We start from the raw sequence: 24,941 nt of genomic DNA, 5'->3' as shown, positions 1-24,941 counted from the left end.
TGCCATGGAAACATGGTAGCGTCACTAAAGTAGCTATTCCAAGACGGAGGCCTCAACGTGGTCTGTTTCATCAGGGCTGCCTTATCATGGTTGCCATTCCAATCTGCTGTCCCCGTCACCCACCCCCAGGTGACTAAGCCCCTGCAGGAAGAAGGAGGCAGAGCCACAAATTCAAGAAGGAGAGACAGACACACGCAGGTTGTAGACAAGGCTATTATCTTCTCAGTAGTAACGCTGGAAAGGGAAACAGTGTTCAGGGAGGTCCGGGTTGGGACCCAGCAGCCAATCATCCTGGCAGGTGGAAGACAGTCTTACTGTGGCACTGTGGGGGGAAATGAGAAAAGAGTGGGTAAGGTGGGCTGGGCTTCCCAAGTCTCTGTGCCCCAGCCCCAGGCTCCTTTGCCGGCTAGATTCACACGGCCAGGAGGGGGAGCACATTGATTTTTCACATCTCCATGGGGCAGTCAAACCACTGTCATGGTGTCTGTGACTCCTGTAGCTTTGAACCCCAAACTGGAATGTTCTCAGCTGCTGGTGACAGGCTGTCACTGGAATCCCAAAGTAGGGTTATTTCCAAGCTGACTCAATAATTAATAAAGGGGATAGCAAAACATTAGAAATTGGGTCAGCCTGGAAGAGCAGTGTTCAGAATGACAGCCAGTAAGGCTTGGGGGGTGGTCTCGCTTCTTAAGGGTCTACGGCCACTTCTGTCTTCTGGGCGGTCATCAGGGCCAGGGGGAGTCACAATTGGGGAGGGACACTGGAAGCCCATATTAACATCAGTCACATCAGGGAATTGGGTAACAGCCTCTCCAATGCGCCTTGATTGGCAGTTTGATGGGCTGCAGCAGGGGAGATGAGGAAAAGCATTCCAGGTAGAGGGAACAGCATGTGCAAAGTCCCAGGGACAAGAGAAAGCACAGCCAGTTTGTCCAACTAACAGCTTGGTGTGGCTGGAACAGTGTTGAGGAAAATGGCCCCCCAGAGCAGGGCATGTGGGAGAAGGTGCAGGACCATGGACACCAGGCTGAGGGGTTTCGGGGCTGCTGGGGAGCCTGGGGAGGGCCACAGGCAAGGGAAGGGCAAGTCAGCACTGGAGAGAGAGCCCCTAGGGCCCTGCGGGGGGGGTGGGATGGAGGGAGACATGGGAGGCAGGGAGGCCAGGGAGGAGGCCGGGCAAGAATTCCAGAGGAAGTGGTGATCAGGGCTGGGGCTGAAGGGTAGAGAGGAGGGTACGGGAGGGACAGCTTGGGGAGGAAAAGCATTTTTCTGGGCGCCTGCACATCTCCCCACATAGGCCAGGCCCACCAGAGCCTTGGTGATCATCTGCCAGCTCTTCTCGATCTCATTCACCTCTTCTCTGTCCTTCAACTCCTTTTGGAAAACTTCCTCAGACAACTGCCCCAGCTGGATCAGGTGCTCCCCCAGCCCCATCCCTACAATGCCCTGTGCACATGTCACCCTGCATCGTTCTTGTTGGGGTCCAAATCCAGCTTCCTCATTACACACCTAGGGGCCCCGGGCTGACTCAGCTCTGCGCTCAGCATGGCTCGGCACGGGGCCTCTGGGTAGCTGTGTGAGAGCAGGAGTGAGGGGCAGCCAGGTGCTCACCTCGGACCTCCAGCTTGCACTCGGCCAGTGCCTCCCCCAGCTCATTGACAGCCCTACAGGAGTAAGTCCCTGCGTCAAAGGGGGATGGGCGGCGGATGTTGAGCGTCAGGACTCCCTGGTAGTTGGTCATCAGGAATTTGGGATCTTCGCGGATTTCCATGTGGTTCTTCATCCAGACCACCTTTGGCTGTTGAGCAGAGTGGGAGAAGAGGCCAGCTTAGGGAAGTTCCCTGGATGATGGCAAAGTGGGCTTTGGAAGACAGATCTGGATTCGATTCTTGGCTGTGCTGCTGCCAACTTTGACTGGGTGACCCTGAACTCGTCATTTCTCCTCTCTGACCCTCAGTCTCCTCTTTGTGAGAGGAAGAGCTCACTCTCTTTTGTGGCCCACAGAACCCTACGTGATTTGGCCCCATTACTCTTCTGCCCTCACCCCATCCTGTCGCTCCCTCCCTCTGCTCCATCCATATGGGCCTCCTCACTCTTCCTCAAACAGACCCGACAGGCTCCCACCTCAGGACCTTGGCTGTTCCCTCTTCCAATACTGCTCTTCCCTCCTCTTTTCCCCTAATCAGCACCAGCTTATCTTTCCGATCTCTGTTCACACGTCATTTTGGGCCCCTAGGCTGCAGCAGGAATGCCCACTGTATGTTCTCAACTACCCTCCGAGCTCTGACATGCCTCCCACCCTTCATGGTTTTATAGTCATTTGCATGACTTCGGATTCACGTTGGTCTCCCCCAACATCCAGGAACTTCCTGTCCAATTCACCAGCACACACAGCCTCTGAAAATGTGTGTTGAAAGAATAAACAGACTGTGAGAGTGAGTGATGTAAATAAGCAAACGGAGTGAATAAATGAGCCGAGTAAATGAATGGATTGGTAGGTGAGTAAATGGGCGGAATGAATAAATGAGTACAGTTAGTGAATACAGTGAGTAGATGGAGATGGAGGAGGTGAACTAATGAATCCGCGGTGTGCCTACGGGGGTGAAGCTGAAAACTTGGGAGTTAGACCAGAAGTCGGCAAACTTCATCTGTAAAGGGCCAGGTAGTCAATATTTCAGGCTGTGCAGGCTCTGTGGTCTCTGCGGCCTCAGGCAGTACTAAAGCGTGCACAGCCACGTCCCCATAAGGTGTTTATTTAGAGAAACTGGTGGCAAGCAGATTTAGCCCGCGAGCCCTCATTTGCCAGCCCCTGGTCCAGGTGAGCCACTGGAGCTCAAGGTTGCAAGTGTCCACATTCCCAACAGCTGTCGGGAAACTGGACGTAGCAGAAGATGCTGGGGAGCCCCGGAGGTTCAGACCTCCTCCCGACTCCCGCCAAAGTTTTCTGTTTCCAAGGGAAGCCAGAGTGTGATGATCTGAGACTCGGGCTCTGATCAAAGGGGCGACAGACGGGAAGTGGGTTAAAAGTGAGTAAATCCCATGAACAGAAGAGAGAGAAGTCAGGGGGGGAAGGAGGTGGTGTGGCTGCATCTGGGTGAAGGTTTCCCTCTAGGGTCACGTGCACACATGCACGCGCACGCACGCACACACACGGCACCTTTGGGTGGCCTCTGACCGCACAGTTGAGAGCTGCAGTGTAACCAGCCACGACCACCCGGTCTGGTAGAGGCGTAAGGAACTGGGGAGGTGTTCGGAAGTCATGCTCCTTGTACTCAAGCGGCTTGAAGGTGATACCTGGCGAAAACGAGATGCACCTGTCAGGTGACCAATCTGGACTGGCCCCTGACTGCCTCTCCTCTGTCACCAGGTGCCATCAGCTTTGAGTCTGGGGGTGAGGGGAGGAGTCAAGGTAGAACCCCAGCCAAGAGAGGAGCCCGGATCCCACGGAGTGGGGTCGCAGTACCTGTCTTGAGGATCCGGGCTGTGTTCTTGGAGACGCCAGGTGAGTCACTGAGCCCACAGATGTTCTCGCTGAAAACGCGGAAATAGTATTCGTTGCCCACGATGAGGTCAGGCACGGTACAGGAGGTGTGCCGGTTGTGTTCATAGACAGTGAACCACTCCTGGGGGGGCGGGGGGGGGAGGCAGGGAAGGGCCGGGGGAGTCGGACACAGGGACACAGAAGGACCAGGGCGTGAGCAAAGCACACCAAAGTGTGAGTCCGCTAAGACAACCTGCCGTTCATAGGAGCACTGTTCACAATGGCCCAAAAGGTGGGAACACCCCAAGCAGATCAACGGAGAAGTAAAACGTGGTAGATCGAAACCACGGACCATCACTCAGCCACGGAAAGGAATGAAGCACTGATCCACACTGCAATGTGGGTGGACCCAGAAAGCTATGCTGAGTGAAGGAAGCCAGACACAAGAGGCCACATATTGGATGACCCCATTTCTATGAAATGTCCAGAGTAGGTAAATCCATAAAAAGAGGAAGCAGATTAGTGGTCTTGGGGGTTGAGGTGGGGGTGAATGCTTAATGGGTATGAGGTGTCCTTTCGGGGAGATGAAAATGTCTTGGAACTAGATGTATTGGTGACACTACAGTGGGAATGGACTAAAAATTTTAAAAACGTTAATGCTTAATTTTAGGTGAATTTTACCTTAGTTTAAAAAAAAAGAAAAAGATCTCTCTATCAAATAAATAAATAAAATCTTTAAAAAAAAAATGGGGCGCCTGGGTGGCTCAGATGGTTAAGCGTCTGCCTTCGGCTCAGGTCGTGATCCCGGGGTGCTGGGATCGAGCCCCGCATCGGGGCTCCTGCTTGGCGGGAAACCTGCTTCTCCCTCTCCCTCTACTGTTCCCCCTGCTTGTGCTCTCTCGCTCTCTCTATCAAATAAATAAAATTTTTTAAAAAATAAATAAATAAATAAAAAGAAAAGAAAAAGAAAACCCATCATGCACCGTATTTCAGCCAAAAAGCTTCCCTGCCAGCCGCAGCCCATGCTCCCAATCTCTCCAAGCCTCGGTTTCCCTTTCCCAGCTGTGAACCGGAAACAATGGCATCTACTCTGACCATCTGGCCCACCCCACCCCGGGCCCTTCTGGTCTCTCACCATGGTTTTCTTGTCGGCTTTCTGGACAAAATACCCTGTGATCTCACTGTTCCCATTATCTCTGGGGGGCTGCCACTCCACCAGCGCGTTAGTGCCCCACACCTCCTTCACCATCACGTTCTCTGCTGGTCCTGCCTTTTCTGGAATGGGGGCGGGGGTCGTCAGACGTCCGCCCCTCGCCTCCTCTCCCCATCTCTGCCCCCCTCACCTGGTCCCCGGATTCTGATATCGCTTAGGCTTTTCCCCGCTCCTTCCTCGCCTTTTGGCACCATCCCCGTCTCGCACCCTCTTTTCCATCCCAACCTCTTCACTTCCCGGCTCCTGGGCCGCAGTGCCTCCCCCCTGCCCCAGCTGGCCGCGCACCCACGACCCGGATGCGGATGGTGGCCGTGTCCTTCATGTTCTCGATCTGCACGGTCAGCTCGTATTCCCCCGAGTCCGAGCGCGCCGCCTGGCGCACGAAGAACACGGTGTCGAAGTCGCTGGTGCGCAGGTGCACGCGGTTGGGGTCCACTGGCGCCCCGCCCTTGGTCCACACCACCTGGGGCCGGGGCTTTCCCTGGGCGGGGGCGGAGGGAAGAGGAGCAGAGAGGTCAGCGCAGGTCTCGCCCTGGCCCTGACCCTCTGAGCCCGACCCCAGCTCGGCGCACCTGGAAGGGGATGACGAGGTTGAGGTGTTCCCCCACTTTGCGGACGTAAGTCTGGCGGAGGTGACGCGGGAGTCGGATCTTGGGTTGCTCTGAGGGCACAGACACAAGAACCGGGGCTCAGTGCTGGGCTGGGGGACACTCGACAGAGAGACGGTGGCAATGACGTTCTCGGGGGTGGCCCTAATGATGGCATGGCAAGGGCAGACCAGGTGACAGCAACTTGGTCTTTAGGAGAGCGGGCTCAGAGTCACTTACGCACAATCTCCCGGATGGTGACCGCCTGGAACAGGGAGGCGGGCTCGCTGCGCCCCGCAATGTTGACCGCCACCACCCGAAACAAGATTTTTGCTCCTGTGGGGAGATTCTTGACGGTGAAGCCACAGCGCTCTATGGGCTCCGTGTTAGCAGGGACCCAGTCCTCGGCTACAAAAGAGAAGCAATGCTGGGAACTTTCCTAGGAGCCCCTCAGAGGGTTGTCCCTTCCCGCCTTGGGACCACCGCAATGGACAGCAGCAGCTGACATTTATTAAGCACTTACTATGACCAGGTTGGAAGAGTGGCACACGTGTTAGTTAGTTCATTAATTTCTGCCTCTGTCCTATGTCATCCCCCATGTTAGAGATGGGGAAATCAAGGGTCAGAGGGGTAGGAAATCGGGGGTGGTGGTTAGAGACAGCTTCTGGGATTTCCTGCCTCCTTGGTTTCCATCTTGGGTTTATTGCCATAGGTTGGTGAACCAATGTAGGTCAGACCAACAACCACCAGAGTGAACTCTAACAAGAGTGAAATATCACAGTGCCCTGGCACAGATTGGGGAGGGATGGGCAAGGGCAAGAATGGGGTAAAGAGCGCTGGAAAGAGAAAAAGGGAAGAATCTGACAAGAGTCCAACCATCCATCATTTACATGCATTAGCAAAGGCAGTCATCACTGTACCCTGTCAAGGAGGCAACTGTCTTCGCCCATTTTTAGATGAAGAAACTGTTAGAAAGTGTCGGGGCAGGATGGGAACCCACGTCTGTCTGACTTTAAGGCCTGGGATACGGTGATGAGATGATCACGCCTGTCTTCCCAATGAGATGACCACGTTGCAGGTATCCCCATGGCCATGGCACTGGGCCTGGCATGGAGTCCAGCGCTCAATACATGTTTGTTCAGTGGAGGATAGAGAGTTGGATGTGTGGAAATATGGATGGATGGATGGATGGATGGACGGATGGATACACAGAAAGATGGAGAGATAGCAGACAGAGGGTTAGATGTTTCTACAGGGAAACGGATGAACGGAAAGAAGGAAAGGAGGGTGGAAGGGAGGGAAGAGGGAAGAAAGATGGTAGTGAAGAGATAAATGCACAGATGGAAAACATGTTACAGGATAGATGGATAGCTGCTTGAGCCAAAAGATTTTCAGATGGATTACAGATGGTTGGATGGATGACAAATGGATGGGAAGAAAGCAGGAAGGAGGGAGGGAAGGACGGACGGACGGACGGACGGACGGGTGGGCGGATGGATGGATGAGAGAAAGAATATAGGTAGTAGATAAATACAGGGATGACAGATGAATGGATGGATGAAAAGGTATTACTGTAGGAAGATGTGTACAGAGGAAGGAGGATGGCAGGGAGAGAGGACAAGCTGGTCAACGGGGGCCTAGCCTGAGCCACCCCATTCAGGGATTCATGCAAGTAGAGACACAGAACCAGAGCAGCCCTCCCCATCAGAGAGCTCTCCTGCACTGCCCTATGTGCAGTCCCATGGATTATACCCCCAAGCAGGGCTCTGTGTGAGCCACCGCACCCCGCCTCCAGGCCTGATGGGGCCACTCACAGCCCTCCAGGCAGTACTCCACCAGGTACCCATCGATGCCGCCTGCCCCAATCCTATCTGGGGGCCTCCACTTGAGAGTGGTGGTGGTGTCTGTCACGTCTTCCACCGTCAGGTGCAAGGGTTCACTCGTGGGCGCTGTAAGAATCCAGGGAAAGGGGAGGTGGAGGTAAATGAGGTGTTGGCGCTCACAGGGAGGGGCAGGGATCAGAGCCGGAGTCACTGATCAGGAGAGGGAGAAATATGGTGGGCCAAAGGTCAGTGAGCCAGGACGTGTCATTATGAGTCATTGAAACAAGATACATCAAGGGACGGTGAGGTCTCCAGGAGCAGGGAAAAGTGTTAGTCTGGTGTTAGGTCAGAGGCCCATGAGGTATTTGCGCAACAGCACAGAGTCTAGGATCATAGAGATTGGTGACTAATGTGCTGGGTCAGTAAGAGGTCGGGAGGTTGGTTAGGGCTGGAGGGTCAAAGGCCAGGTGTAGGGTCAGAGATCAGCGACAGGCAGGACAGGGGTCGGAGGTGGACAGGGGTTTGGGGAGGGTGCAGAGGAGCATCACCAATAGGCATGAAGGGCTTGGTGTTCATGCTGGGCTGGGAAATGCCGATGGCATTGACAGCAAAGACCCGCATCTCATACAGGATGCCCTCAATCATCTTGGTGGACTCATAGGTTGTTTCTGTAAAGACCTCAAAGTTCAGCTTCATCCAGCGATGAGAGCCCTTCTTCTTCCGTTCCAGGAGGTAACCTGGAGCCCCCCCCCAAAAGAGAGGAATGAGTGCTCATGGGGAGGTTATGGGGTCACAAGTCAGTTGGAGCAGTGAGAAGCCATCAAAAGTTCACATGACCCAGAGAGGTCTGAGGCCATGAATCTTGGGTTGGTCTCAGGGTCATGGAGTAGTCAGCAGTCACCAATCATGGGGCTGGGGATCAGGAACGGTCATGAGTCATGAATCCAGGAGTCAGGGATCACAGGAAACCCTAGGCTGTTGACCAAAGTGAAGATGCCCAGGTTGTTGGGAAGCAAAGAATAAGAGGGAAGACCAAAGAAATTGCAAGGTATCAAAGATGGAACACAGATCTCCGAGGGAGACCACCAAGGATGCTAAGAACTCTTAGAGGCCAAGGGATCATTGGGGTGGCAGGGAGCTGGGGGAGTAGGAGAGGTCAGAGGTCATGGGGATTCTGGCACACGAGCACTCACCAGTGACTGGCTGCCCCCCATCATACTTGGGTGGCTCCCAGACAAGAATGGCCCAATCCTCTCCAACGGAGGTGACACGCACAGCCTCCGGGGGGTCTGGGACATCTGTGGGAGGCAAGATGGTCAGGGGGTCCCTCAGGGCCTCAGGGAACCACCCCTCGCTCTCCCTCAGCTCCCTCTGCTCACCCACAACCCTCACGAAGATGGAAGCCACATCCTCGCCCATGGGGTTGGTGACCTTGATGGTGTAGCGGCCCTCGTCCTCTCGATCGGCACTCTCGATCAAGAAGCTGCTGGTGTCTGCCTGATTCTCGATGCGGATCCTGCCTTCGGTGGTCGTGAACACCTGGACACCGCCACGGGATGGCCTTGCTCCATCTCTCCCCAAGCCCAGACCCGCCTCCGCCCTCCACTGCTCAAAATTCTCCAGCAGCTCCCCATCACCACACAACACAAGGCCTTGGACCTAGCGCAGGAGGACCTGTTGGATCTACACCCAGCCTCACCATTCTTCCCTGCTGCCCTCCTGGTCCTCCAAACACCACCCTTAATTAAAAATCCCCCAAGATTTGGCATGCAATGCCCTCACCCACTCCTCTATTTGTTCTACTCTTACTCATCCTTTAGGACTCGCCTAGAAGTGGCCTTTTCTGGAAAGCCATCTTGGAAGCCCCCAGCTGAAAGTGATGGCCCTACCCCCTGAAGTCTCATAGTTTCCAGTACCCCCTTTTATCTCAGCCCTGGTCACCCTGGACTGTAACTGCTTGGGCACGCTCTGCCTCCCTCCAACGGTGAAGGCTCCTCATGTTGGTATCCTCAGTGCTATACACAGAGCCCCGCACAGAGGAAGCCTCAGGGGAGTGTTTGCTGACTGAAGAAATGAATGAAGGTTGAGTCAAGTCTATCCGTTTTATAGACTAGGACTCTGAAGACCAGAGAAGGGAAGAAAAATTGAACCGTCCAGGGCCTGGAACATACAAGATAAAAATATTTGTTGGATGGATGGATGCATGGGTAACTGGATTGTTTGATGAATAAATGGACAAATGGATTAATTACTGGATGAGAAGATGGCCGGATGAACTAAGTAATCAATAAGTTTATGAATGGAAAGATGGGTGGATGGTTGAGTTGTGGATAGCTGGATTGGGTGGCTGACTGACTGATTAATGGATTAATGGATAGATGGATGGATGGATGGATGGATGGATGGAGCACCCACCATGTGGCAGGCCTGTACCATGTGATAGATAAATATAATCTCCAGGGGCACCTGGGTGGCTCAGTCGTTAACCGTCTGCCTTCGGCTCAGGTCATGATCCCAGGGTCCTGAGATCGAGTCCCACATCGGGCTCCCTGCTCGGTGGGAAGCCTGCTTCTCCCTCTCCCACTCTCCCTGCTTGTGTTCCCTCTCTCGCTGTCTCTCTCTCTCTGTTAAAAATTAAATAAATAGGGGCGCCTGGGTGGCTCAGTCATTAAAGCGTCTGCCTTCGCCTCAGGTCATGATCCCAGGGTCCTGGGATCGAGCCCCACATCGGGCTCCCTGCTCGGCAGGAAGCCTGCTTCTCCCTCTCCCACTCCCCCTGCTTGTGCTCTTTCTCGCTGTATCTCTCTCTGTCAAATAAATAAATAAAATCTTTAAAAAAATAAATCTTGAAAATATATATATATATATATAATCTCCAGTCTTCAAAACAATTCTATGAAGAAGGATCATCATTCTCATTTTACAGACAATGAAACTGAAGCTCAGAGAGGGGAAGCCACTTGCCTAAAGTTGCCCAGCAGAGCTGAGAGAGAGAAGTGAGGGCACAGGGGGAGCCCCACCATACCTCATCTCCCTTCAGCCAGGTGGCGACAGGACGAGGCTCCCCAGTGATGGACACATCAAGTCTCAACTTGTTTCCAGCCACAACCACAATCGAATTCTCTGAGGTCTTCCCTGAGCAGTCCAGGTGGATCTTCGGTGGTTCTAGTGGCAGAGAAGAGATATTAGGGAACTTGGGAGTGGGCAGCTGGGTCATACCCATCCCCACCAAGGCAAGCTGGGTTCCCCAGGAGCTGGGCTCCAACAGCCATAAAAACCCTGGAGTCCTGCCCCCAGCCTCTCTTCCCTCAGACCCAGGAGTCCAGACCCTCAGCTTACCACAGCAGCCCCTGGTCCTTACCTTGCTTGGGTACATACTCCACCTTGATTTCTGGAGGACAGAGAAGACAGCTCTGTTAGGTCTAACTCCAGTGGGCTGCTTATCCCACCCTCCCGCCCCAGAGGCTACAGGGAAGGTCTGGCATCACCCAGGGACCTAGGGGGCTGGGGATGGGTCCAGGCCCATGAGTGCCCTTCCTCCCAGGTGGACACCCTTCAGAATATTCAGTGCTCTTTCCCTCCATCTTCTCATCTGACTCCTCCCATGAGATCAGCAGACGCCTGCTGTCACCCCTAATACACATTAGGGAGACCTAATCCTGAAGGAGGGCATCTGGGCCCTGGGGTCTGGAAGGTGGGTGCTCTGGCCCCTGGGGAACACAGAGGGGCATCCTCACCCAGGAAGTTGAGCTTGGCCGAGAGGGACAGGGCATAGCCATCAGGCACGAATGTGTAGTCTCCCTCATCCTCAGGGTGGACATCATCAATCACCAGCTTGTGGAACCTAAGGGGTTGGGGGGGACAAGGCAGGGGTCAGGTGGGTCACCCTGAGGATCACCATGGAGAAACACCTTCTTTTTTTTTTTTAAGTTTATTCATTTAAGTAATCTCTACAATCTCAATCTGGGCTCAAAGTCATAACCCAGAGATCAAGAGTCGCACACCTTTCCGAATGAGCCAGACAGCCGCCCGGAGACACACCCTCTTCAATGCAATCTACGTCCCCATGCCCACCATTTTTTTTTTTTTTAATTTGAGAGAGAAGCATGAACGGGGGTAGGGGCAGAGGGATAGGGAGAAGAAGGCTCCCCAGTGAGTGTGGAGTCCGAGGCAGGGTTCGATCCCAGGACCCCGAGATCATGACCTGAGCCAAAGGCAGCTGTTTCACCAGCTGGGCCACCCAGGTGCCACCCCCCCATTACCACCATTTTTATTCTGGGTTTTGAAATGCTATCATCTGGGTTCAAATCTCAGCTCTGCCACTTATTAGCTGTGTGACCTTGGGCAGGTCACCTAAGATCCCTGTGCATTCAATTTCTTCATCTATAAAATAGATATCATGATAACGATCTACACCAGGGTTGTTGTAAAGCAAGTAAAAATCTCCCTGGCACATAATAAATGCCCTATAAGCGTTAGGATTCATTCTCAGAATTATTGACACCACCGGCAGGCAGGGTTCCTTACATAGAACCCGGAGAAAGCCTACACTCTGCCAAGAGCTATGGTCAGGAAATGCAATCACCACTGTGTTGGGGCACGAGCATGTTCGGGCACGCTGTTCTGGCGTCACGGTGGCTCTCCATATCCCACAGATTACCCAGGTGCTTCTCTTACATGTCCCTGTGCTACATGTTGAATTCCAGTCCCTTGTTTCTCCAGCTAGACGTCTCCCCCACTTTGTAGGAGACCGTTTGCCAATATGGCCACAGGTTCTCCCCTCCCTGTGCCCATGCCCCTTGCGATAAGACCTTGCAGCCTGTGGCTTCCTTCGCCCAAGAGACTACAGCAGAGGTGACACGGAGACCATTCCCAGCCCAGGCCACAGAGGCCTTGTTTGCTTCTGCTCTCTCTCGGGATGCCTGCTTCTGCCCCGTGCATGTGCCAGGACCGGCCTACTGGGGGATGAGATGTCACATGGACCAGAGCGGAGGCAGCCCAGGTGTCCTGGCCGAGGTCCTGACGGAGCCCCAGAAGACCAGCAGAGCAGACCTTCAGCTGACCACAGAGGCCTGAGAAAGGCCATCCTGGATCAGCCAGCCCCCAACCAACCCGCAGACTCATGATTAAATACATCCTTTTCCCCTTAAACCGTAGCTAACCGATACACACGCCCCACCCTGCCCCACCCCCAGCCACCTCCCCAGTCTATTCCGCACCTCCCCACGTGGGAGATGGTGATCCTCTTGCTGGGCCGCACTTCGATCCCGTTCTTGTACCACTTGCCTGTCACCTTCTCATCAGACACCTCGCACTTAAACATGGCCTGTTCCGAGGCCTTCACCGTCAGATCTGCGATGTCCTGCAGGACCTCCAGCTGTTTCTCTGGACAGGGAGAGAAGGATATGGGACCATCACAACTCTAGTCAGCCCACAAATATTTGCAAGCACCTGCTCTGTGCCGAGCACTGTTCCAGGCACCGGGGATATAGCTATGAACAACCCAGAAACATCCACTGGCCTTGTGGAGCTCATATTCTAGTGGGGAGACAGTCGGTGAACAGGGAAACACATAAGTGTATAAGAGGGAGTGACGGGGCCCAAAGAGTCCCCCAGGTAGCGGGAACAGCATGTGCAGAGGCCCTGTGGAGCAGAGCAGGCTTGGTGTGGGAAACAGCGAGGAGACCAGTGTGCAATGACTGAGGCAGACGTAGTAGGAGATGAGATGGCAGGGGCAGACAGGGCCAGATCACAGACCTTGGGGGCCCCACAGCGGACTCCAGCGAGGCAGGAATCACTAGAGAATGTTGCGAAGACAGCTGGGATCGGACTTTTTTTTTTAACAAAATGATGCATTTACATGGTTTAAAAAAAAAGGAAATGGGGGTGCCTGGGTGGCTCAGTCGGTTAGGCGTCTGCCTTCAGCTCAGAACATGGTCCCGGCGTCCTGGGCTCGAGCCCTGCAAGCCTCTGTGCTCAGGGCGGGGAGTCTGCTTCTCCCTTTCCCACTCCCCCTGCTTGTGCTCTCTCTCTCTCTCTCTCTCAAATAAATAAATAAAATCTTTTCTAAAAAATAAGGGAAATGGATTTAGATGTAGAGGGGCTATCTCCCACTTACCCACCTCCAATCCTCCCTTCTCCAAGGGCACTATCCATTTAGTCTGTCACAATGAAAGCAAAGAGGTATATATGTTTCTCTCCTCCCCCCCTCCCTCCCTCTCCTCCCCTCCTTGCAAACTGTAGCATATTTGCTTTTTCACCTAACAATACAGTATATTGGAAATCCTTCCGTATCAGTACATTTCAACCTGTCCTTTTTTTATGGCTATGTATGGACAATACCATAATTGATTTGGCTCATAAATACCTTGGTTTGGGGTTTGTTTTTTATATTTAAGGAATGATAGACTCACAAGCATTTGGAAAAGCAGTTCATGGAGTCCCATGTGGCCTTCAGCCAGCTTCCCCTGGTAGAGAGGGTGACATCTTATGTAACAGGAAAGTGACCTGGGCCCTAGAGGGCAGGGTGTGCTCAGTTTCCACCATCTGACTTACATTTTACAAGGATCGCTCTGGCCGGTGTGTGTGAGTGGGGGAGGGGGGTGGCCATGAAAACAGGGCACCCAGTGACCACTGCTGTCGTTCAGGCACGGAGGGTGGAGGCCCGGGGCAAGTGAGGGCAACGGAGGTGGGGAAAAGTGGTCAGACCCTGGGTATCCTCTGAGCGGGGAGCTGCCAGGACTCGCTGGCGAACTGAGTGCAGGGTGGGAGGCCAAGGGAAGAGTCAGGGACAACTGCAAGATTTGGGGCCTGAGCAATTTTTTTTAAAGGTTTTATTTATTAATTAATTTATCTGAGAGAAAGAGCCGGAGAGGGAGAAGCAGAGGGAGAGGGACAAGCAGACTCCGTGCTCAGCACAGAGCCTGACACGGGCTCAATCTCAGGACCCTGAGATCGTGACCTGAGCTGAAACCAAGAGTTGGACTTTAACCAACTGAGCCACCCAGGCGCCCCTGAGCCATTTTTTTGAGTTTATTTATTTAATAAACTCTACCCCCAACTTGGGGCTCGAACCCACGACCCCGAGATCAAGTCACACGTTCTTCCCGCTGAGCCAGCCAGGCACCCCAGGGCCGGAGTAATTTTGAGCTGTGAGGAGAAGCACGACCTAGAGTGGCCGCCAAGCCCCCCAAGCTGGAGGCCCCATACCTTCCACAATGAGCTCGGCCTCACACTGGCCTCCGTTGGTCAAGACCTGGTAGTGACCCCCATCCGCCAGGGTCACGTCCGAGTAGATGAGAATGTGACGATTCCCATCCTTCTTGAAGCGGTATTGAGCCTGGAAGGAATCCTCCCGCGTCATTTCCACACCGTCTTTCATCCTAGGTGAAGGGCATATGAAGGGGAGAAGTGAGGGACCCGCACAGCCCTGGGTCTGGATATCAGAGGGTGAGGGCCAGGGAGACAGTCCTGAGCAGAGGTCAGGGGTCACAAGGGTCCCGGGAAGGAGGAGAGATTCAGGTTGGCAGAAGCATCTTGAATAGATGGGTCACAGGTGGGATGGTGGGTCACAGGAAGTCACAGGCCACAGGGAGATGCTGCAAGGTCCCGCTGGAGGTCAAGGGACACAAAAAGGTCATTGGGAGATGTCAGGGCATGGAGGGAGTCCTGGGGTCCCAGAGAGATGTCACATATTGTGGCCTCTCTAAATGGTACTTCCCTGCCTGAGAAACTCCTCCCCTCGCACTTCTTTTCTACCTCCTCATCATTCAAATCTCAGCTCCATTGTCACTTCCTCCAGGAAGTCTTCCCTGACCTCCTGAGTCCCTTCTTCCTATTAAAAAGTGGTTATAGCTTCAGTTAGTGCTCCTCTGAAACACTTGTCAAAATAGAACTTTTATATTTATTCATGTGATGACGTGACTAACGCATATCTCTGTCTCCTACACATACACCCCAGAAGTTTACCAGATTATAAACTCTAAAAGGGTGGGTGACATGTTGATATATTTTCTTCCCATTATATCTCCAATACATTGAAGAGTGCCATCATATAATAGGTACTCAGTAAATATCTGTTGGATGGGTGAATAGATGTGGGGATGGATGAATGGATAAGGAGATGGGTGGGTGAGTGGATGGATGGATGGACGGATGGATGGATGGATGGATGGATGGATGAATGGTTGTTTGGACAGATGAAACAATGGGACAGATGGGTAGATGGATGGGGTGATGGATGGGTTGATGAATACATGGATGGATACATGAGTGGACGGACCAAAGGATGGATGGTTGGTTGAACGGATGAGTAAATGAATCTGAAATAGCAGGGATCAGGGAAAGGACCTGGAAGAAGATGAGATGGGTAGAGGTCAGAAGTTCCAGAAAGATATCATGTGTGAAGGTCAGGATTTATAGAGAAAGGCTGAGGTCTCCTGGTGACTACTGGGTAAATTTCCAGAATCTCTAAGAGGGCTCATAAAGATCAGAGCTGAGGCAAAGAAGCTGTGGGCACCTGTACGGAGCTCAGGGATCAAGAGACACTTACCACATGACATGGGCACCATCTTCTGACACCTCCACTGACATTTCTACCCGGTCACCCACAAACACCTGCTGGTCCTCGAGGGGTTTGACAATCAGGACTGGAGGTTCTGTGAGACACGGAGGGACAGGAGATCAGTAGTTTCAGGACCCCCTCCAGAGCCCCACTCCCCAAGCTCAGGCCCAAATCTCAGCCTCACCTCTGACAAAGAGCTCAGTGAAACACTTCTCATCTTTGACAGCGACCTCATAAGCAGCATCGTCCGCCAATGTGCACTTGTGGATGGTGAGAATTCGCTTCTTACCAACGTTCTCAAACACGTACCTGGTGCAAAAATCTTATCTCAGCCTAGAGCCTGGAGGAGATCCCAGCCCTGGGGTAGATCTGCCCACCAGTTCTCAGGGAAGTCACTCCCTCTCAGAGCCAAATTGTGTGGGAGGGGACAGATGGTCTAATTTCTAGTATCTAAGTAACCACAGAGGAAATCCTAACTGCCCCCCCCATACCCATCCTTCCCTTCCATTTAGCAGTAGTGCACAGGTACCCACCTAGAGGACAACGTTTCCCAGCCTCCTTTGTAGCTGGGATGGTGCGCCACTGAACTTGGGCCAATGGAATGTGAGTGGATTCAACATGCATAACTGCCAGGTCATTTTCACCTTTGAGTTGCTTGCTCTGGACTTCTCTCCTTCCCCCTTCCTGTCTGCCAGTCACAGATGTACCCATGACCCAGCTTCAATCTTGCAGATGAGGACAATGCCACAAGAAATGGTGCAGCCAAAAATGTGGAACCTGGGTCCCCAAACAATCTCTAGGAAGAGAGCCAATCTACCAGCCTCAATCAGTTAGAAATACATTTCTATGGGGCGCCTGGGTGGCTCAGTTGGTTAAGCGACTGCCTTCGGCTCAGGTCATGATCCTGGAGTCCCGGGAGTCGAGTCCCGCGTCGGGCTCCCTGCTCAGCAGGGAGTCTGCTTCTCCCTCTGACCCTCCCCTGTCTCATGCTCTCTCTCTATCTCATTCTCTCTCTCAAATAAATAAATAAAATCTTTAAAAAAAAAAAAAGGAAATACATTTCTCTCTCACTTAAAGTAATGTAATCTAGGGACTCTGTTACAGCAACTTAACCTGTACCTTAACTAACTTAACTTTTTATTTTATCCAACATGTTCCTGATGAGAAACTTAGAAGACGCAGCCAGGGTCCCTGGCTAGCTCAGTAGGAAGAGCACGCTGACGCTTGATCTTGGAGATCCTGAGTTCAAGTCCCACATTGCATGTAGAGATTACTTCAATAAATAAATAACTTTAAAAACACACACACACACAGCCAAGAAAGAAATAATAAAGCTAGAACCCGTCCAAGAGATAACTGTTGCAAACATTTCGGCCTCTGTCTTTCTAACATTTTTATCTATACATACGTAGATTAACATTTTGTGAAGCAGAAATGGGAACCATGCTTCTTCCGGTTTGCTAATCTTGACCAGCTTCCCATATTATATATTTTAGGATCTCTTTTTTAGTGACTACACATTAAAGATTTTTTTAGTAAGGAATCATACATTTTGGTTGTTTTTCATTTTTTGCTAAAATAGCAAACGCTTTAGTGAACATCCTTACAGCTAAATACGTGCAACCATGATAATTCTCTTAGGATAAATCCCTCAGAACTGCCCTTTCAGAGATTTAGCAAGTAGAGTAACCTCTACACCCAATATGGGGCTTGAAAACTCATGACCCTGACATCAAGAGTCACAAGCTTTGCCGACTGAGCCAGCCAGGCGCCCCTCCTTTGTCAATTTTTTTATTGAGGTATTTGCACTTCTCATATGGATGAGGGAGTGCTCTTTCTGGCTTAAGAGGGGTCAGCCTTATATCTGGGCCCTCTCTGGGACCCAGACCCTCCCCTCCCCGCCGAGGGACTATCCTTCAACACATACTTGCTGCTTGGTTTGATCTCCTGGCCGTTCTTGTACCACTTAAGGGGAAGGTCTGGGTCACTGATCTCCACCACCAACTTGATCTTCTTGCCCCTGTCCACTTGGTAGGCTGGATCCAGCTTCTTCGTGAAGGCTGGAGATTGAGGGACGCAGCGGGCATGGAGCTGAGAGGTTCTCACTGCCCTGGCCGCCCCCAGAGCTGCCACGTCTCCCTTCCCAGACCATGGGGTCTCCAAGGTCAATGTCAGGAAGCCTCCCATGACAGCAGGGTCCTATTCCTCCTTAGATTGGGACCTTCAAGAGATAGGTCCAGGGTCCAAACATCCAATATCCATGACGCTGGGATCCCCCAGGCAGGGCCCACCTCCCCTCAGAGCCATGCTGACCTGCACTCTTCTTGACCTCGACCTTGGCCTTCTTGAGCCGCTTCAGCATGCCCCGGAGGTCAGTGATGCCATACTGGAAGGCAATCTTCTCATACTCGCTCTTCTTTGCCCCTTTCAGGAGCTCCCAAACTTCAGGGGGGATGCCTAGGTCATCATCATCTTTCTTCTTTTTCTTCTCTTCCTCAACCACCTCCCTGAGGGCAGGAAGAGCGGGCAGGGGCCGTGGAGGGGGGGAGGGGGGACGGGCCGTTAGGATTAGAAGGTGAGGCGTTCCCTCCACCTTCACCCACTTGCTGTGCCGCTCTCTCTCTCTCTGGGCCTGGTGCCCCTTCCCTCTCTGCCTGGGCCACAGCCTCAGCCTCCTCCCTGACCTCCTAGCCTCCATCCTGCCTCTTCCCCTCCAGCCTGTTCCCCACATGGCCCCAGGAGGGTATTCCTCACTTCCACATCAGATGCCACCCTTTCCTTGTTCAAAATTCTCCCATGGGTCCCCCACTGCCGTCAGGAGGAAGCCCCAACAGTTCAGCCTGATAGTCATGACCCCACCCACCATGTTATCACCACCCCCACAACCACCCAAGCATGTTACTTGCCTTTCCTGAACCCTCCAGGCCCCTCCTGCCTCCCAGCCTTTGCACAAAATGTTTCCCTGCCCAGATGACCTCTCCCTACTTTCCCTTCCTGTTGGACTCCTCTTCAGACCTAGTGCCAAAGCTCCCTCCTCTGGGAGCCACTCCTGGTCTTCCCAGGCAATGAGTTGCCTTCCCTCTGGGTTCTCACAAGGCCCCTGGGGGACCCTCTCTCTGATCCCACTAAACAGTCTTGGTCTCTTTCTATGTCTGCTGGACCAGACCCATCTCCCCAAACCAACCCATGACTCAATGTCAGGACTGATCTCAGCCCACGGCCTGGGAGACAGGAGGCCTCCGAAGATGTTTGCTGAGTGAGAAAGTAAGTAGATCTCTGGAAAGAAGGAAGGAAAGGAAGGGAACAAAGAAAGGAGAGATGAGTGGGGAAACAGGGGACAGATGAATATTTGGAATGATGTACAGGGCACTGGGTGGGAAATTAATACAGACATGGGTCAAGGGCCTGATGGATGGCTAAGGTGATGGATGTGTGGGTCCATGGATGGGTGGGTAGGTGGAGGATGGGTGGCATGGAGATAGGTGAGTGGGTGGACGGACGAGCTGGTGGCAAACGGTTGGGTAGGCAATTGGGTGGATAGATTGAGGGGAGATGGCCAGGCAGGTGGTTGGCTGGGTAAAGACAAAGAGATGAATCTATCAGTAAATGGGATTGTTGTAGATTTGGTTATGGGGATAGATGAATGAGTAGAAGAATGGATGGGTAGACCAGCCGATAATGAATAACCAAGACAATGGACCAGACTCATGTTGAACACTATAAAATTGCCAATATCCAATCATTTTTACCTAAAGAACAGCAATTTCATATAGATCAATCAAAGAGAGAGCTATCTGGTTAGATGGATGTGTCACTAAAGAGGTGAAGAGCTGATAAAGGAAAGCCTGGCTAGGTAGGCAGGTGGGATAATGGATTCATTTGGGAGAGAGACGCAGGTGCAGATGGATACACAGGTGGGAAGAAAGATGGATGACAGACAATGGGTGATGGAAAGGTGGATAGATGGTGTCTCCATAGGCAGGAAATGGGATTATGGGGTGGGTGGGTGACGGACAAATGGATGGGTTCCTGAATGGGTGGCCGAGTGTAATGGCAGACGCCTGGAGGGACAGGTGGGAAGATGGCGGGTAGATGAATGGATATGTGGGCAGATGAACGGGCAAATGGGCAGGTAGGTGAATGGCTAGATTAGCCAATGGATACAGAGGTAGCTGGTTGGATGGCTGGATGAGATTGGTGAGTGGATGGGTAGATGGGTATTTGGCTGGGTGAACAGGGGGATGTACAAGTGAATTAGAGCCTAAGTGAACAGGAAAATGGCTGTGAGGATGATGGATTGAAGGGTCGGTAGGTAGGTAAACTGGCCAGCAGACGGCTGAGTGGGTGCAGTTGTAGGTAAAGGTGTAGGTAAATGGTGGCTAGGTGGATGGACAGATGGCCAGGTCGGTGGGGAATGGGTAGACGCAGGAGGTTGTAGAGAGGGAAACGGGGAGTCCAGAGCCGGCAGGGGAGCCTCACCCACCACCCTTCTCCTCTTTGAGTTCCCATCTCCCCTCTCTAGGCCAGGTGGGGTAGACTTACCTCTTCTTCAACAGGCCACTGAAATCCAGCTCACCCACATCTTCTGACTTCCCTTCACCCCTGTGGCCATTGAAAGGGTGTGTGAACCCCACAGAGGTCCTGTGCCCTCAGGACCTCAGTGTCTCCCCACTCCTCCCTTCTCCCACAGCTCCCACTCCCATAGTCCTGGGCACCAGCAGACACCAGCACCCCCCTCCACCTCTTCCCAGCCTCCAGGATCACTTACGAACGTTTGAAGCTTTCTAGACCCTGCCCAAAGGCATCCTGACGGGGCACTGAGGAGAGGAGATGATGGGACAGAAGGTGAGCTGGAGGCAAGGCCTGATCGAAGACCAAGAGTGCCCCTCCAGGCCTGCACAACCTCCACCCGGGCCCCCTGTCTTGGATCAGCACACCCTGTCACTTGGACTTGGATACCTGTTTCCCTCGCTGCCGCACCACTCTCAAGTAGCTTCTCCTGCCTCACACTTGGGCCAACATGCTCTTCTCCCCAGGCCTGGGCAACTGCCTTCCTTGTGTCCTCCACATTTAAGCCCCACACAGCCTGGGCTGTAGACCCCAGAGCCTGCACACCCTCAGGGGTCCACACATATGCCCCCAAATCTGCAATAGCCTCCCACTAAGCCTGTACACCCTCGCCCTAAATCTGGACACCCTTGCTTCCCAAGGTAGCTTTTATGGCTACCTTCTCAAGCCTGTGCACTGTGACCCTGGGATCGACTTAACTCACCTTCTCAGCCTTCAAGTGGGCACCCAAAACTCTGCTCCCTCTTACCCCCAAGTCCACACCTCCTCATGGTCTAAGCCCGTAGACTATTTTCCCAATTTTGAATGCCCTGACCCCTGCATCTGCTCCCTCCTCCCCAATCTCACCCCCACATCTGTACGCTCTCCTACACCAGACTGAAACATCTGCGCAGCCCTGCCCCCCCACAACCCTGTGCTCCCCACCCCCCACCCCCCTCCAGCGCACCCTCCACATCGATGCTGAAGGCACAGCTGTCGCAGAAGTCCTTGGCTTTGACCTCAAGGCGGTAACTCCCGCGGTCCCCCAGGACCACCTTCCCAATGTGCAGCTCCACGGTGTACACCTGAGGGCCGGGGCCAGGGGTGTGGGTGCAGGTGACTGCTCCCCAGCACCACCCCACACCCCCCAGAGCCCACCTCACATCTCCCTCTCTGGGTCCTCACCCTGATTCCACTGGAGGGGCCAGCTGTCTCTTCCCATGACTGGACAACCCTTGCCCCTCGGGGGCCCACAGCCCTGACCCCTGAGACCTTTCTGGGAATGCACACACTGGTCAAGTGCACCCTGCCCTAACCCAAACATTCTCCCAGACTGTCCCCCACAATCTCCACCAAACAGCCCCGCGCAACCTCTCTCCCTAGAGGTCCTGTTTTCCTCTAGGGGAAATCTACAGGGGCTCCAGGCCTCAGGCAACAGGGCTTCTGAGAAGTGGGGACTGCACAACCTCCATCCCCAGCCCACATGCCCTCAGTGTCCCCACGGGGTCCTCACATTGCTGGCTGAGTCATGGGACTCCTTGAAAGAGAATCGGGCCCCGCTCTTGCTGCCCAGCTCCAGCCACTTCCCCTTGAACCACTTGATGGTGGGTTTCTCCGGGAGCTCATTCCCGTTCACCTTGGCCAAGATCACCGTGTCTTTTCCTGGGTGGGGGGTGGGAGGGAGTGGCCGGACAAGAACCATGAGACTCTACAGAGAGGACTGTGAGCTTCTCCTCCCTCAGACCCAGGAGCCCTGGTCCCCAGCCCCCTCCTCCATCAGACCTGGGAGTCCAGACCCCCAGCCCCTCCTCCCTCAGGCCCAGGAGTCCCGGGCCCCAACCCCTCCTCCCTCATCCCCCCTCACCATTCTCCACCGACACAGAGTCTGGCTTCTTCAGGAAAATGCCAGTGGGCTCCTCAGCAGTGGGAGACTGGTCCTCAGGTGGGGCTTCTGCTCAGGAGACAGGATTAGGGGATCTGAGGCAGGCTGGGGAAGGGGCAGTAGGCCACTTAAGGAGCGGGGCTTAGAGCCTGTGAGGGACCCTCTGCTCAAATGCCAAAGCATGGAGCAAAGTGGCTTCTCCTGACTTGGGAAATACCATGTGTCACCCAGGCGGCTGCATGATCTTGGCCAGTCTCCCCCACCCCTTTGGGCCTCAGTTTCCCCATTTGTGAACTGGAGGGAGGTGGACTGGATTGTTTGAAGGTGGCTTTGGGGTAGGAGAGGTGTGGAGATAGATTGTGGCATTCAGAGCTGGGCAGAACTCAGAGATGAATCAGCCAGTTGCCGGGGGCTTGAGGGCCAGGCTGAGGGGCTGGGCTCTAACCTGGAGGCACTGGGGAGCCATGGAGGATTGTGAGCAGGGGAAGGATGGATTAGCTCTGGAGGCAGGACTAAAGGAGAGAGAGCAGGGTGGGTGCAGAGAGGCAAGGGGAGCCTGGGGGATGAAGAGCCAGGTTCTGCAGGTCCCACAGGAACATTGTCTCACCTTTGGGGGCCTCTACAGGAGCCTCCTCAGGGGGGGCTTCCTTGGGAGCTGGTTTGGCAGCCTCTTTGCCTTTGGGGGCCTTTTTGGCTACTGCGAGGTAAAAGATGTTCTCAGTTGAGCAAGTGCTCAGTGCCTTCCTCTTCCAAAACCCAGGAGTCCAGGCCCCGTCCCCCCGCCCCTCCTCCCTCAGACCCAGAAGTCCTGCCCCTTTAGGTGTAAATTTATTTCTAATCCTGAGTCTGAGCTATCAGGTTTCCCCTTGCCCCAGGCAAGCCATGTCTCATCCACTCAGGCCACCAGGCCCTGACCTTTTGGGTCCTGGGGGTATAATTAGCTCTTTCCCTGGGCTGGAAACTGGACACCTTGTGCTGACCACAGCATCTTTCACCTGCCCTGCCTACTGGCTCCTGGCCCACCAGCGCCCCAGCTGCAGTGAGGGGCTGGACCCCCACTCCACAGCCTGGTTGGCCTAATGCCAGCAGTCTGGACACCCCAGGAGGAGGGTCCCTCCCAGGGACGCATCTCTTCTGTTCAATTCTTCAGAGAGAGAAAGCAGCACCCCCATGTAAACAAATGCCCCCTGTCCCATTCAAAGAAGAGCATCAAACTTCACATAAAGGGTCACATAAAGGGCCCCTATATGGAGAAGGCCCTCTAATTCCTTCACGGGGAAGCCCAGATTCCTATAGGATTCCTTATACAGTCAAGAGCTCTCCTCACCACAGAGACAGGACCCCTTAATCTCTATACACACAAGGACTCCACTCCCCTACAGAGAAAGGACTCAATCTTCACTCAGAGAAGCATCCCGATACCTATGACAGGACCCCTTAATCTCTATACACACAAGGACTCCACTCCCCTACAGAGAAACGACTCAGTCCTCACTCAGAAAAGCGTCCCCGATCCCTATGAAGAGGACTCCATCCCCAAAGATAGAGGACACCAATCACCATGCAAAGACTCCCTGATCTACATACACAGCACTCCCATCCCTATCGAGAAAAAGGACTCAAATTCAGAGAATCTTCATCTGCACCCAGAGATGGACCCCCCAAATCCCTACAGAGAATGGAACACCCTCACTGCACAGGGAAGGAGACCCACCCACCCAACACAGATATGGGACCCCCCCACCCCACACAAGGAAGGGAACCCCTCCCCACCCAGAGAACATATCCCATTCTCCCAAACCTACAGAGGAGCCCTTAGCCCCCATTCAGAAAAGGGGACCACCTCTCCACCCAGGGAGGGCAGTCCTGAAAGCCACCTGGTTTTGCCTCAGGCATGTCAGCAGACCTCCTCTGGCTCCTCGCTCCTCGGAGGCAGCTTGTCCCTCAGGGCCCTAGGGAGGACAGGTGGGCCCCCAGAGGGAGCCCTTTAAGGAGTCCCGAGACTCCCAGGAGGCTGTGGGAGGCGTCAGACTTGCCTCCCCGCCCTCCCTTGCTGCCCCACATTCCCGGAGCGAGTTCTGAAGGGTGAGAAATTAACATCTGGACCAGGAGACATGGCTGAATGCCAGGTCCCCGGGGAGAAGGGGCCTGGGGTTCAGACACCCGGGTCCCAGTAAGGGGGTGCTGGAGGCGGAGGACTCCCACTGAGGGAGGAGGGCCTGGACTTCTGGGTCTGGGGCTCAGATTCATGGGTCCAGGAAAATGGAGAAGGATGAGGGCCTGGACTCGTAACTCCTAGGAGGCGGGAGAGGAAGGGGCTGGGGTCTAAAATGGGTGAGGGCTCCGAGCCAGAACCCTGCCGTAGGGGCAAGAGGGGAAGACGGCCTAGAAAGCCATTCTTAGTATCTGCAAGTCAGGAGTTTTCGGGAAACCGGAGCTGCGAGGGAGGGTCCGGTTTCCCAGCGTAGGCAGGACGGCTGCGGGGGGTGGGGGGAGGTCTCTGTGCCAGCAGGAAGGGCACTGAGGCTCGGGGCCTCTCGAGTCCCGCCCCTGGGCGAGAGCACATCCGAAGGCCTGCGGCCCCGGCCACCTGGGACCCCGGATTGGCCGCTGCCCCTCCTGGGACCGAGCAGGCCGGCTCCCCGCGAGGGTTCCCGGAGCGGGCGCGGCGGGCACCGGACGCGGGGGAGGGAGCGAGTGCCCCCAGCGGGGCGGGTGGGGAGACCGGGAAGGCCCTGGAGGGCTGCCCGGACGTTGGCGCCCTTCCCGGCAGGGGGACCTGTGGCTTTCAGAATGGGGGTGGTGGTGGCTGGACGCCGGATGGGGGGAGGTGAAGGAGGCCAG

The 24,941-nt window shown here is 54.0% G+C and overlaps 1 protein-coding gene across 3 annotated transcripts; it reads right to left on the bottom strand.

The window, feature by feature from the left end:
- Nucleotides 1-176: 176 nt before the first annotated feature.
- MYBPC2 (myosin binding protein C2) lies at nt 177-24,127 on the bottom strand. 3 transcript variants are annotated; one of them, XM_027617276.2, is made up of 28 exons: nt 23,975-24,125; nt 22,705-22,794; nt 22,080-22,166; nt 21,729-21,877; nt 21,183-21,300; nt 20,436-20,484; nt 20,210-20,269; nt 17,981-18,174; nt 17,595-17,727; nt 15,852-15,976; nt 15,656-15,761; nt 14,314-14,486; nt 12,324-12,489; nt 10,842-10,948; nt 10,466-10,495; nt 10,130-10,269; nt 8,484-8,643; nt 8,298-8,402; nt 7,653-7,841; nt 7,096-7,230; nt 5,522-5,689; nt 5,267-5,355; nt 4,980-5,175; nt 4,617-4,756; nt 3,464-3,623; nt 3,158-3,294; nt 1,612-1,798; nt 177-322 (listed from the first exon to the last, which is right to left on the bottom strand). In XM_027617276.2, exons 1-28 carry the CDS (start codon nt 23,991-23,993, stop codon nt 312-314), a joined length of 3,423 nt encoding a protein of 1,140 aa, XP_027473077.1. In that variant the 5' UTR covers nt 23,994-24,125; the 3' UTR covers nt 177-311. The 3 variants fall into 3 exon arrangements, with proteins under 3 accessions (XP_027473077.1, XP_027473078.1, XP_027473079.1); XM_027617277.2 differs by having other exon boundaries at nt 22,705-22,791; nt 23,975-24,008; XM_027617278.2 differs by lacking the exons at nt 177-322; nt 1,612-1,798 and having other exon boundaries at nt 3,464-3,531; nt 23,975-24,127.
- Nucleotides 24,128-24,941: the final 814 nt, after the last annotated feature.

Source organism: Zalophus californianus, chromosome 17 (genome assembly GCF_009762305.2).
Source record: "Zalophus californianus isolate mZalCal1 chromosome 17, mZalCal1.pri.v2, whole genome shotgun sequence".
Taxonomy (NCBI): Eukaryota; Metazoa; Chordata; class Mammalia; order Carnivora; family Otariidae; genus Zalophus; species Zalophus californianus.
This window is presented reverse-complemented; position numbering and strand designations above follow the sequence as displayed.